Below are 15,192 nucleotides of genomic sequence, written 5' to 3' on the forward strand. Positions count from 1 at the left end.
TGGTATATAACTCCAGCTTCATTCAGCTTTGGGCACAGAAGAGGTGCGTCCCAACATGGTGTGAATTCTTGTATTGAAGAGGAGCTACTGTGCATGTACAGCTTTTAACGAGGGCAGAAACACGTCACAAATCAGACAACACAGACGAATGGAACGTTACTCATCATTATTTAACTTGTTTAACTAAATGTATATACATGCATATACAGTGGAATCTCGATAAAATGGACCCTGATATAATGAATATTGGATTGAATAGGCCGTCGGGACTCCAAAAATAAGTTTCCATTTGTCACTTAAACTGCCATTGACAAAGTCTGTGAGTTCCAGAATTGGCCACTATTATTTACTGGTGCGATGGCACAATGCAGGCAGAGAATGGGACTGATGTATTTCCTGGTCACAGATATGCAATATGACAAGATCCAGTTCCAAAAGCTGTGCCTCCTCTGTGCCTACATGGCGGCCATATAATGTGGGGCATTGACGTGGAGGCCATGTCATGATGTTTATGTCTGTTGTCTATTGTATGTAGAGTGCATGCAGACAGAGAGAGAGAGAGAGAGAGAGAGAGAGAGAGAGAGAGAGAGAGAGAGAGAGAGAGAGAGAGAGATGGTGGGCAGTGTTAACTGAGGAATACAAACAAATTTGGAGTGCGGAACATCCTATTTCTGGTACAGTAAAGTACAGTACAGTTTGGTACTGCTCACCTCTGGATTTGGAACTAGGAAGCACACTAATTCCTCGCAGCTCATGAACAAGACTACAAGTACTCACAAGAAGTACTGTACATCAACATCGGGACCATTACGAAGCACTCCGGCGTGGTAAGTTAAGATAGAATATGAAACTTTAAAACATTTTCAAGCTTTTTAAAAATATTTATTTACAATAACTTGCTTGTCTTGTACTAGGTGTGTTAGGCTATGAAAAAAACCTACAAAACAATTTTTTTTTTTTTTATAAGGATTCAAAAGTACAGATTTATCTAAGATAATTTCAAATGTAGAGAGAAAAAGTAACAAGTCATCAGAAAAATAAAAACTCAATAAAGTACAGATACTGAAGAAATCTACTCCAGTACATTAAGACTTCATCACTTCCAACCACTGTTCGAAAGTAACAGACCAGAGGGAATAATATAGTGTTTCATTATCTATCACCAACAGCCACTGTTCCCTAAATGGAACCAATTACGAGTGAAGCAGTGCCACAGCGATGTGTGTACTTGTGTGCGCGTGTTTGTTTGTGTGTGTCGAGCGGACATTCGGAATATGATCCACTTCCATCTGCTTAGTGACCATGAAAGGCTCAACGGGACAGTTAAACGGTGGAGCTGATCACATGAGCAACTGTTCCGTTTATATCGACGCAATCATGTATCTAGCTCTTCAATTACCATGTCAGCAGCCCCCCCAAAAATCAGTCTTATGCTAAATTGTCAATGATGAAGTCTCTGGGGACACCATGAATGCGAGAATGCCTCACTAATATGTTGCTTAACCCCAAGCAAAATTGAATTTGCGGCACGCGAGTGGGATCCTTTTGTTGAGGATTTGTTATGATCAACATGGCCCATTTAAAGCTGCGCTGAGATGAACATTCATTGATGCATTAGCCCGCCAGCGCAAAAAAAGGAGAAAATGAACAGTTTGTAGGCATGATGGGAGTGTAACGCCCAATGATGATGAAAACCTGTTGCTGCTGCTCCGATTGCGTTAATAGCCCTTTGTGCTGACACACCTCCTCCTCCTCCTCTTCTTCTTTGCTGGTCGAGACTGGCTGCGTGCTGAAGCACCGTTCTGTTAACTGCCAGGCACTCTTCTCCGTATTTTAAGTTCCCACTGAGGTGCTGTTACAAAGATGAAGAGAGCTGCAGCGATGCCAACAGATGGTGGCCAAAAGATCCAAAATTGAGAGTGACAACACATAGTTAATTTTTTGAAAAAAGGCAAAAGAGTGTGGTGTTGCGCTGCGGATCTTGGTGCCTTAATATAATTGTATAAAAAGACAAGCTTATGCTATCGAGAGCTCCAGGGGAAATTATCCGCTAGAAGGCTGCAGCAGATACATTATTTTGCAAATGGAACTGCATAAAAAGTCTCCACATTTCCCTTTTCTCCCCTTCTTCATGAAAAAGAACACTTTGAAAAGCCTGAATCTCTAAAAACATTTTTCCAGCTGTTACACATAAAATTGTGCCAGCAACATTTTTTGTAACGCTTTTAATGAAAAGAATAGCAGTCTACAGTGCTGTATTTTATAAAAAATAAAAAAATACAGTAATAACATAATTCGATAGAATGTAAATAATTAAACCATTTATTCATCATGATTTCATGCGTTAATGCCCACTGACATTGTGCTCCTTCTGGTGTGGGTGCATTGGCAACCAGGAGCCAGTATAATACAGATAAACATAATACTTGAAGAGTTTCACAACTCGGTGACTCAGTAGGCAGCAGAAATATTAGGTATTGTTTGCAGAGGATAAAGAATATATTCCTGTGATTATTGTGATATTGTCTGTCTACATATGTCGCTGCACCGTTTGTGCTCAAATATCTGTTGCTTAAAGGGCTATAACCACCACAAAATCAATGCTAGTTTTTTTAGCCTGTCTATGCAATTTTCCATTATGTGTTAGCATTAAGCTAGCACACATTTTTAAGTTATATAGTTTGGTTAAATGCGCAACGTGCAATTCTTTTTGTCTTATGTTTAAACTTCAACTCAGAATGGCAATAAACAGCTTGAAACTTTTTGGAAGAATTGTTCACTATTTGCTGCTTGTTGTGAAATTGGCTGCCACCACCTAGTGCTCATAACTGTAATTTTTGCTCACAATTCATGACAACCAAATCGGCCGAGTGACAGCTCCTATCCCGAAAAACCCATAGGTACAGTCACTCGTAAATTGGGGTACAACTTTATGTCATTTCCCTGCATTCATGAAGCCAAGTCATCAAGCTGGCTTGGTTGTATTTTAATAATAAATCACCATGATCAACTAACAATGAGAGGGTGTTGAATAGTTGAATGAAAAGCTGCAAAAGTCCTGCCATGCGAAATACATACAGTGGTACCTCCAACTTTAAACAAATGGAATTCAAGCAACATTTTCAGGAGTAATATTTTAACAGGCAGCACAGTTATTAGCATGTCCGCTTTAAAGTTCTGAGGTTCTGGGTTCAAATCTGGCATGCCACTTTCTTATATGCTGCAATATTCTGTTAATAATGTGTGTGAATGGTTGTTTGTCTACATGTGCCCCGTGATTGGCTAGCGACTCGGACAGGGTGTACCCCGCCTCTCACCCAAAGTTAGTTAGGATAGGCTCCAGAGCTTCCTCCTCTTCCCTCTTCCCAGGGCGCTCCGCCGTGGTCATTGGCCCTCTCCTCCCTCGGGCTGTGTGGGATCCCCGGCTGACTGACAGGCCCGCCTTCTGGGCCTTGTTCTGGTAACTAGGCTATGGTCGGTTTGGGGGCGGGGGGACTTTGGGGTAGGGTGGGGAGGCCCCCCCCCCCCCCCCTTCCCCCCTCTCTCTGTGGTCTATCAGCCAGTTGGGCCGGGCACAGACTGTACATACTCTGCACATTGGGCACACTCACATCTCAATCAGGGTCCCCTGGGAGACTGGCACGAGGCATGATGGGGCGCATGCCGGGCTGGGTCCCTCCCCACCTTCTCTGCCCTGCCGGTCCTCCAGTTTTAATGCATCATACACCCGTCTGGGGGGAGGGCAGTGTCGGGCTGGGGAGGACACTTGGCCTGCTCTCTGGTCCACCATGCTTTTCCCCCGCGGATTTTTAATGCACCACATACATTCACACATCCTTTGGGGAGCTGGCTGGCCTGGGTGGGGTGACGGTTACGGGTCATTATTGCGCTGTGACAGTCTCGCCTCACCCCCACCAGTCTCTCCAATTTTAATGCACTACACCCCACCCCACAGGAATAATGGATGCCAGTTGGGGTCCTGGTAACCATAGTAATAGGGTGGGTACTGGGTTTTCACATTTCTCTCCTGGAGCCTGCACTCCACTCCACCCCCCCCTTCGGTTGTCGGTCCGCGGAGCGATGGGGGTGGTGGGGACGATGGCGGCATGGAGGGCAGTGGTCTACTCTGTCCCTCTGTCTGTCCTATAAAAGCCTTTCCTGTCCGGCTGCATTTTCAATACACATCACAATAATATTTTTTTTTACAAATAAGCAGAGGGAGTTGCAGAGCAAAACTGTTCCATCACAAAGGCATACAGATTCACCATTCTGCAAGGCCATGAAGCTGAACAGGACAGGTTTAAAAAAAAAAAAAAAAAAAAAAGGATAGTCTCCAGCTCACTCGAAACCTAAATGAGTTTAAGTGCTGTAGAAAAATTATGGATGAATAATGCATCCATCCATTTTCTGAGCCGCTTCTCCTCACTAGGGTCGCGGGCGTGCCAGAGCCTATCCCAGCTATCATCGGGCAGGAGGCGGGGTACACCCTGAACTGGTAGCTGGCCAATCGCAGAACACATACAAACTAACAACCATTCGCACTCACATTCACACCTACGGGCAATTTAGAGTCGAATAATGTACAAAAAAATCTTTGAATGTCAATCGCTAACTGCTTTTTTTTTTTTACACTTGTATGATAGTTAAGAATTTTATTTGACTTTTTTTTTTTTTGAAAATTTTTTTATTTGACTTTTTTCTATGACATCCTCATCAAAGTGTTTTACTGAGTTATTATTATTACTGTATATTAGTATTACCTTATATTTACACCTGGTAACAGTGTTAAAATACTACTTAAAAACATTGGTAAGTTTTACGATGGCGACAGTTTGACCCATGGGACAGACTAAATTTCAATTAATTATCCCAATATTATAATTTCCCATGTCATATTTAAACGTATCAAAACAAGAAAGAAACAACAAAGGTGCCTTGATTCCATGACCTGTAAAACTGAGAATCTACTCAGCTCACCACTATCCCGATGTGCTACGAGAGGGTACACAGTAAACGATAATTGATCTGTTGTATGACACTTATCTCCATATTCTACAAGGTCAAAATACTCCAACTTCTTTAATAATCTCGCATGATGTGATTAATCACTCCCAGCAGTAAATGTGACTACCTGTGATATGGCTGTAATTAAGGATGAAGTGTCACTAAAAGGGTAGCGCACTTATTAATAATAACTTGTAGGCAAGTATTGAATGTGTTTCAGACAGTCACCAGTGCTTTCCAGTATATGTTTGGCCTGCGCTGTTCCTATGCGCTCACTGTATTTGTGGAGAGTGTTTGTTTGTTTTGTTTTTTTTCTCATTCCTGCTGAGTCATATTCTTGAAGGCGAGACATCTTTCTTTCTAAAAATTGTCCATAATACTCATGCAAGCTAAGCAAATAAATGATAACTTCTACGATATATCTAACAACATGACAGACAGTGAGACCACAGCGCTGTTTGTATTTGCGTGTCGACGTTTCAAAGCTTGTCATGAGTTGTTTGTGCTGTCACTCATTGAGAATGTGGGCTTGGGCAGCCCAGTGTGTAAGTTTCTGGGAGTTGAAGAAGACGTGTCTGATCTCATAGTACCGAAAATATGTTGTTCCCCAATCATAGTAACTGCGTGATGCCACATATGGAAGAAAACTCATGTCATTACTATTAACTACTGCTGAATAACTAAACACAGTTGTTTAGTCATATTTTCCAAGTTCAATTCAGTTTGGAATTAAACACTGATCTTGCATACGCTTAAACATCTCCAAGAAGGAGACAAACTTTAGTTCAATTTGCATGAAAAGTGATCATCCTCTGTTGACCAAGCAACAGACTGCGATGTGTCAAGTTCCACCCTTTAGTCTACGTTGACATTATATTTCAGCCCACTGTGGACAAAATGGGATGGTCGTGACAATGCCTGCGGGGCAGGCTGAGCAAACGTGACAGGCTGTGATTGCTGTGGATCTCCAAACAGAATTGTCCAAATATTTGCCATGGCAGCCAAGGGTGCGGATGAGAAACCTCGTCGGCCGTAGTAAAAATGGGTGCAACTAAAGTATGTAACAGGGTGTATAAAAACTTGGAGGCGGTCCATAGTGGGACTATATTTCCCGGCATGTCACACTCACTGCCTACAACTCTTCTCAAGCTAAGCCATGTATTTAATTTACCAACAATGCCTGCTGTGGCATACCTGTTTATAATGTTTAACGTTGAATGTGAGTTTGTGAGAGAGAAGTAAAGACATAAAACTAATATTATTTAACATTTATTGAGCAGCAGTATCTGCCTCCTGCGCTGATGCCAACTCTGGAGCCAGACCCAGCAGGAGAGCTTTATTTGACTCTGCCGGAGCTACAAATGTGCTGCAAAGCAGCCTGGCGCCCATGTTTCATCCGTAGAAACGCGAGAGACCCCATCAGAACCTAGAAGTGAACTTATTGGCTTCCGTGGTAGACTGTGGGCTGCACCATAGTGGGCCTTTGAGCCTCCAGGACTGACCAGCCCCGCTCCACCACGGCTAGTGTTAGACCGTGAGAAAACTTAGCAAGACTTGACCACGGCACAGTACGTTTCAGGCAAGGGGGAACAAGGGGGTGTAAGGGGTGCTGTGGCTGCCGGGAACATAGTGTAAATGTGGCTGGTACACGTACACAATCATCACTTTTGTACTCGCCTCTGTTTGGGCGGTGCGCATTCTGCTTCATTGGGGAGGAAACTGCAAAAATCACGCCGCATTGAACACATAAGTAAGAATACGCAGCACTAACAAACAACACAGGAGGAGAGTGAGGGTCTCCTGTGCTTATTTCTCAGCTACTGACATGGTAAGGAGACAAATTCAATTCGAGAGGGACGCTACAGCCAAGTGGAGATTATATATTATACTCCACTAATATTGCAAAGAGTAGAGCGAAGACAGCAACAGTTTTTTTTTTTTTACGACCAGGAGTTGTTTATAGAGCACATACCTGTATGGTATCAGCTCAGCTCGCTTTTAACCCTACTGACCAAGTATCACAAATAGTACCCCGGAATTGTACTTGTTACATTGGAAAGCAATAGAGTAGGGTGACTGAACAGATTCATTTTCAGTTCAAAGAAAATGTGGTGTGTTACTCCATTTGTGAAGTTTGATTAAGTGTGTACATTATTATCCCAACCGTGATGCACACACACCCACACCACTTGTCAGAATGTGTGTGCTGCAGAAGAAGCCAGCTATCCAAGAAAGTAGCATAACAAATCCACGAAGCATGTGTTACTCCGCAGACAGCAGTATTATTTTGAGTTATTATTACTTTGATATGTTTACTGGTTGCAAGTCATCCAATTTGCTATGTAAAACACATCCTGCAACACCTTCTGCTTTGTCCGGGACCAGGGAACCCCATTAAGTGTGAACAGAGCCTTAGTTTTTGCCATCACAACTTTTAACAATAGAAATAAAAACAAATGCATCCCAAACTGAAATAAACCAAACTGGTCTGTTTGGTGGGTTGAGTTTAATGGTCCTTCCCTATATATCTTTGTTAGTAGCAAGGGCATTACTTGACTGGTGGCTTACTTCTTAAAATAATGGCTGACAAGGCAAACCATTAGATGGAAGAGAATACCTAATAATGTCAATGATAATTCTTGTGAGCTATTCTCAACAAACACAACATCGAGACATTGAAGGAAATGACATTGCTCTTATTAAGAACCAGAAAAAGCCCTTCTTCTGACATTTGATGGTCTTCTTTTCTCTGTCATGTGTCTGAAGGAGCTGCTGAGGTTATCCGGTCAAGGATGTCACCTATTCATCCCGCTTCTTTGTATGCACACCACCACGTTTGCCCCTGGAGACTGCCTGCATGAATACTGACTCATTGAAGGACACTTCCCATTGTCATTTCAACTCTTCTTCTTCTCGGTTTGCTTCTCCGCTCTCATCTCTCTATCTCCTCCCTCAGCATATTCCTTACTCATTTACTTCCTCCTTTCGATCTTCTGTATTCCCCCCTGCTCCATGCTGTCAACCGTGTCTGCGGGGGCAATCCAAAGAGGGAGCGTTTGATTCAGTGGAGGTCACATGCAACATAATCTCACTGCCTCTTGAGCTCTCCTATTCACATGCAACACAGTAGCCCACAGACTTGGCATTTGGTTTTTTAGAGTGAACAGGCGTTCTTACGAGAATGAAGCAACAAGTTTATTATAGCCCTCCAACAAATGACAAGAATTTTCCTCCTTCCAAAACTTGGTGCAATACAACCAAAATATTGAAAATACCTGGAATATATAAGTGTAGAAGTTACACACGTGTTTTATTGGATTCTATTAGGTGTATGTGTAGCTAACGTATAGTGCATGTGACGCTTACACAATCACAGCATTATGTGTGTGAGTCTATAAAGTATGCCACACTCTGCCTATAGGGCCACTACTGAAATCAACACAGCTCCTTTTCAACCCTAATGAACCTCTACATGCAATTATGCAACAGACAAACTACTAGTGACTACTTTTGACGTAAGAATCCCCGGCCGGCTTCAAGGAAATGATTGTTTTGACTTCTCTGTAAGACTCCTTTACCTCACTTGACTTTGTAGCACAGATGATGAAGGTGACAGAAGTGAACGTTTCTATGAGACCAGGCAACCAGTAGCTCAAGGTTACATTGCGTCACTGATCAATAACTATGACGACCGACTGAGGCCAGCAGTGGCACGCGCATGAACTGTCTGCTCATTTACACAAAACGATGTGATTTTTGTTTATAATTTATTTCTGTTATGGGAAAACGTCTACAGGGGACAATTTAAGGTTGAACTGTTTAAGGACAGTTTTTCCCCAAATAAGATTCTCCAGCAAGAAATTGATCGAAAGTCGCACGGCCGTGTCTTACGCTATATATAAATTTTTTCGGAAATTCCTTAAAAATGCTTTACAATGATGTATAGATTGTGGTAATCGGGTACCATTTGGTGAAGATATGTCCGTTTAAAGATCGGAGGCGGCATGAAAGCGTTAGCCTAGGAACAAGGATGTTTTCTTTACACCACGAGTATTATGGCCTCTTGTTGGTTCATACGTGTAATGACGTACATCTTAATTAAATCCGCAGTTGCGGAAAACACCAAGCTTTCTGTTGATACCAAACATGATGTGGTTTTGCTTGTTTTCCGCATGGGAGCCACCGATTAGTATCGTTGATTTCTCGTCATTGTCGGACTTTTCTCATGGAGATTTCACTGTACCCTCTTAATAAAAGCATTTTTTTTTAGCCATTAATGTCATAAAAACAATTTTTTTAGGCATTAATGTAATAAGTTCACATCAATTCCAGCTGGGAAGTGATCTTTACTTATTTTTCTGGTGTTTCACATATGAAAATCGATGTTTTTGATATAGTCAGTGCTTTATGGGCTGTAGCTCAAAACACGGCTGTGTGACTTCCGAGTGGTTTTGCGCAAAAATTATATAATGGAAATTGAAATTTGTTCCAGGGTCAGACTGTTGCCATCATAAAACCATTACTGTAAATATAAGATAGGGAATGAGCCCTCACACAATTATTGGAAAACGTCGAGAAATTGATGTCCCCCCCCAAATATTTATAAATGCCTATTTTAATAGTTTAAACTGTAAATATACAACGTGATGTTCCCAAAACACTTCACTACACTATTATTTCAAATTCATCTTACATTGCCCTTAAAAATAAATGTCACACAGCAGAGCAAAGACAGACACGTGCGGCAAAGACTCCGTGACTTCCACGAACAACCGAGGATAAACTCCTCCATAGCCTATAAAGATCTTAAACAATCGAGATGTACCACTTCAACATACTTTCTTGACACAAATACGATTAGCCAGGGCTTTCTCGCTAACATGTGACATCTTATGGCTTTTGCAGAAAGTTTTGATGGTCATATTGCTGAAGTTCATGACTGTGGTTTGAACTATGGATGCTTCTTATCAATTAAGAATTCTGTAGATTGTGTGAAATTGATTGCCGTTTAAATGTGTCTTAAAGTCTTTCAGTCAAAATGAAGTGCATTACTTGGCTGCAATTAAAAGAGGATGTTAAGTTTCAAGTAGGTTGCTGTCTAATGAATGACAGGATGAACATGCAGGCCCTTCCTATCCAGAACATTCAGAAAGGTTTCTTTTCCCATCCCTGCATCCATTTTCTACAGGGCTTGTCCTCACTAGGGTCACGGGTGACATGGAGAGAATGAAGATATAGGATAAAAAAAATTCAGAACAATGTTACATAAGTGTGAATGTGAGTGCCAATGGTTGTTTGTTTGTATGTGCCCTGCGATTGGCTGGCAACCAGTTCGGGGTTTACCCCGCCTCCTGGCCGATGACAGCTGGGATAGGCTCCAGCACGCCCGCGACCCTAGTGAGGAGAAGCGGCTCAGAAAATGGATGGATGGATGTTACATAAATATGTGCTAAGCAGTGAGTGGCTTTTGTTTATTGCATTAAAATAGTAAGCAAGCAAGCTAATATACTGTAGGTAACTTTTATGTTTATCATCAAGGCCCTGATTTGACTTTTTGACACATACAGAAGTGTATCAAAATGCTCCTTTTGATTTGGAAGGTCTGAACCACTGAGTAACAAGCAAACATCTCCTTGTTGGCAGACTTTGCACAATAACGACTCACTCCACATTATCCCTTAACGTTAACATGAGCTATTAATTTGTCATACATTTTCTACATTAACATGTCAAAGTGTTACTCTACTTACATGGCTTATTTGTCCAATATTTGATCAGCTCTGCTTCGTGTGTGCGCCTTGACTGATGATGCAATCCAGAGCAGCTCGGAAATGCATGTAACGACATGCTAAAAACGAATTTCATAGTTTTAATGGCTGTAAAATTGTATTTGTGTGTATGACTAAAGGGTAGCAGGGGACATATTCAGCGGTGCCTTGTTACCCTGCTCTGTTACGACACCTCTGATTCTGCTGAAACTTGTGTAACCTTTATGTCTGATATACAATCCCCTCCAAAAGTATTGGAACGGAAGGCCAATTCCTTTGTTTTTGTTGTATACTGAAGACATTTGGGTTTCAGATCAAAAGATGAATATGAGACAAAAGAATTCCAGCTTTCCTTTCATGGTACTTACATCTAGATGTGTTAAACAACTCAGGACAGAGCACCTTTTGTTTGAAGCCACCCACTATTTCAAGAGAGCAAAAGTATTGGAACAGACAGTATTAAATTAACTTGGGAATAGTACGTGAATAACATTTAATATTTGGTGGCATAACCCGAACTTGCAATAACTGCATCAAGACTGCGACCCATTGACTTCACCAGACTGTTGCATTCTTCATTTGAAATGATTTTCCAGGCCTTTACTGCAGCCTCTCTCAGTTCTTGTTTGTTTCTGGGAATTTCTCCCTTCAGTCTCCTCTTCCGGAGGTAAAATGCATGCTCTATTTGGTTAAGGTCCAGTGTTTGACTCCCAATACTTTTGCTCACTTGAAAAGTGGGTGGCTTCAAACAAAAGGTGCTCTGTCCTGAGTGTTTGTGCGTGTGTGTGTGTGTGTGTGTGTATATGTATATATATATATATATATATATATATATATACACACATATGTATGAATGTGTGTGTGTATTTTTCACAAACATCAAACTGTGAATTGTACAATCACAAGGGACTTGAAATATTCTATTCTATTTTGATTGGCTATGAAGTTGTCTCAGAGTAAATAGCAATTAATACCATGAGTGTTACATAATTCAGATATGAGAGATATGCAGAAAATGACCAATTATATTGGGGAAATAGATAGCCAACCTTATCTCACAATCATTGATCTGACTCAAACTTACATGAAAATTTTGAAAGATGCCGCAAAACCCCATTGAAGAAATCGTTTTGTGTCATGTCACTAGTGGATTAAAGTGAACAAGTGCAGTAAAGAAAGGGCTCAACTGTGAGAAATTACTGTGAGAACTGTGAGTGAGTGACTGTGAGAAATGCCAAGAGGAGAATCAAGAAAGTGTGATGAAATTAAACCATGTGGTAAAGAACCTTCACCTTTCCCTTTTTATTTTGAAACCCTCCACTCACTGGTGGCTCTCTTGATACTAAATTGCCTTGTCTATAGGTCTTGTAATGACCACTTACCAAAGCATAGTGCGTCAACCGGGCCACGTCTGTGCCAATCCAAGCGGGCGATGTTTGTGTAAACCCTGTGGGATGTCAGCCCCTTGTCGCTTCCAGCTGGTTGCCTGCCTCCTACTTCATAGGCGCCACGCTACTCGGCACCCCATTAAAACTACACCTCCTGAGGCCATCGATTGATTCTCCCCTCCTGCTCAATTGAGTGCCTTGCTGCTCCACCTATTAGTACTGTGCGCTGACCACGGGGAGGTACAAAAGAGGGGAGGTTTACAAGAATGGGAGACAGGACAGCAATAGGAAATGGATAAAATGCTCCTGAAGGATGACAAAAGACAGTTTGGGCTGCCATCGGTGCTATGCTAAGCATTCCTTGGGTCACCTTGAGTGTTAGAGGAGGGCGGCCCTGATTAATGGGCCTCTGATTCTGCAAACATTGGCTTGCATCCTGCTGCACTCATGTTGTTTCAAGGTTTCTTGCTTCGGTTTGCTCTCTTGATACAGCAGAGGTTAAGGAAGGCACAGGGTAGAGGCAAGACATTAGCCCTGTTTGCACCATGCTGGACAGTTTGTACAAAATCCTTCATGGATGCCTTGCCAAACCTTGTATGGGTATACATATCTTCCATCAGGGCATCAATAACTTTGCAAGCAGACACATTGTGGTCTGTTGCCCGGTCAACAAAAAAATCACAACAATAAGATACAATAAGCCACAGGAACCTTTTAGTTCTCTGAATTACAACGTCCAACAAGTGTTAGGAACCATTCAGATAGACGCGAGCGTCTCTGTTGTTCGTAGCTCGTCTGCAGGCTGCACTTAGATGAATGTCCTTCAATCGCCGAGACTGTGTGGGATATAACTCACCAGGTGGACGCGGTACATGATGCTGATACCGAGGGTCATGAAGGGTTTGGAGAAGTCAATGACCTTTTCACGCTCCGCTGTGATGGTGAGGCCGGCGACTGCCAAGTCAGCTTTCTGAAACAGACACAGTGAATAGTTGCACGTCATTCCCAGAGCCAAAGACCTTCTGAACAAAGCTGTGCCCACGTTCTTTACATAGAGAAAGACTCTACAAAGTATAACAAAACAAATACTACGCATTTAATGGTGTTTAATGGTGCTTAAAATAGTAAGCCATGAAGAAATTCAGAAGTTTCAGTAATTACATGTTCAGAGATCTCGCTTTATAGTGTGTCCCGCATCTGAGATGCACAAAAATGAGCAGGGGCATAAGGTATGATCAATCTCTATGATCAGTCCACAAACACACAGCATTGGCTTACCTACATGTGTGTGTGTTGCTGAAGTGCTTCAGCGAATCATTATCCACTAAAAGCACGAGACCTGTCTTGGTGCTTGGATATCAGAGGCAGAGAAGAGCAGGTTATCGTTCCATAAATACAACGGACACTAGACTTTTTTCCGGATTCGATAAATTGTTGTGGTAACACCCGGCGTGCCGCTCACGAAGCAACGAGCCGCTGGTGGAACGGCTTTGGATCCGTAGAGTCACACAACTTGGATACTTAAGGGAAAGTCAATTATTTATTACGTTCGCTTTAAGCAGTGCAACATTTTCCAGGCTTTACGGTAGTGATGAACTGTACCGACCAAACGCATGCGAGTTCAGCAACCCCCTTCAGCCAATCAAATCTGCATCTCAGGCGGTAATCATTGATTGCGCGCAGCCCAGACAGGGACGAGGAGAAACATACCAAGGGAGAGAAAAAGAGAATCAGTGTGGAAATTGAGTTAAAGACGGAGAATGATCAGAAAATGACTGATAAAGGAAGATAACATTTGGAACAAATTATGCTTTAAATGGAACGGACAGATTTTTGTTGTTCTTCTCAGTGGGAACACAATAAAAGTGCATATATGTGAAACGCCATTATGAAACAAAAAAAGGTTTTGAACAAACATAACCTCTAAAACAGTTCAGTTGTTAACATTTGTTAAATTACAATATGTAAAATAGTTTGAGACTATTGTCTCAAGATTTTTTTTTATTTTGCTGAATCACTTTATTTGAACAGGTATAACTTTCTCTTTTTATTTACTTACTATTATTGCAACCCAACTTTTATTTAGTAAATGAGAGAACGTTACAGTATGTACCGTTGTTCTCATATGTTTGATTACCAAGGCAGAATGTGTGAGACGTGTACAATTCTTTAATTATGCTCTAATATCAATATATTAGTGGCATACAAATACGTTTTTTTTTGGTGAAAGTTATGGGAAAATATATAGTTATTAAAAATGTTTATCGTGGCAGGCCTGAACACATAAAATATTGAGAGAGAGCAAGAGCAATGGGTAATACAAAAAATATCATACAAACATAAACATAAAAGATAAAGTAACAACTGTAATAAAAATCTGCAATACAACAGGACTGCGAAGCAAGAAATGTGACATAGCGGAGGATTAATGTATCTGTATTCCATGATGATTAGTTGCCGGGACTCATTGTTCCAGGGCTGGGACTCAATGTATCTGTATTCCATAATGATTAGTTGCCGAGACTCATTGTTCCAGGGCTGGGACTCATTGTTTCCGTGACATGTGCATCCAAGGAACCAAATAGTATCAAGTGTAAAATTATCTATGCATGTTTAACAACCATTTTGATAAACAGATGAGCACGACAAAGGAAGGGAGCAAAGACTGCATACATGAAGCAGTCTTGTACTTGTAGTATCCATTAATTGGGCTATTTGTGTTGCGGCAACCAACATCCACAGGGTGTTCAAAGTTTTGTAATCTTTCTCAATGATAAAATGTAGGCATTTGTACAGGGTTGGCAGCTACAGTATGGACGTTTTCAGTTTTGTCCTGATCTAACTAACTTCATTGACAATTGCTTAGGTGTTGGTTTATGCTGTTTTCATGCAATCCTAACTATGTAACCCTTGTATTGGCTCTCACTCGATTGTGCAAATGTAGCCTTGGTCTGAAAACCCATGTGACTTTCCAAAGGTTTGGAACACACATTTATAAATGATAAATACATAAGTGGTCGAAGCAGCGGCTG

The 15,192-nt window shown here is 41.5% G+C and overlaps 1 protein-coding gene across 1 annotated transcript in view; it reads right to left on the reverse strand.

The window, feature by feature from the left end:
• Positions 1–15,192, reverse strand: part of grik4 (glutamate receptor, ionotropic, kainate 4) — a 395,044-nt gene that overhangs the window by 18,012 nt on the left and 361,840 nt on the right. Inside the window, exon 14 of the mRNA XM_061681761.1 lies at positions 13,017–13,130. Within this exon, the coding sequence (XP_061537745.1) occupies positions 13,017–13,130 (114 nt within the window). The remainder of the gene's footprint in view (positions 1–13,016; positions 13,131–15,192) is intronic.

The sequence above is a fragment of the Phycodurus eques genome, chromosome 7 (genome assembly GCF_024500275.1).
Source record: "Phycodurus eques isolate BA_2022a chromosome 7, UOR_Pequ_1.1, whole genome shotgun sequence".
NCBI lineage: Eukaryota > Metazoa > Chordata > Actinopteri > Syngnathiformes > Syngnathidae > Phycodurus > Phycodurus eques.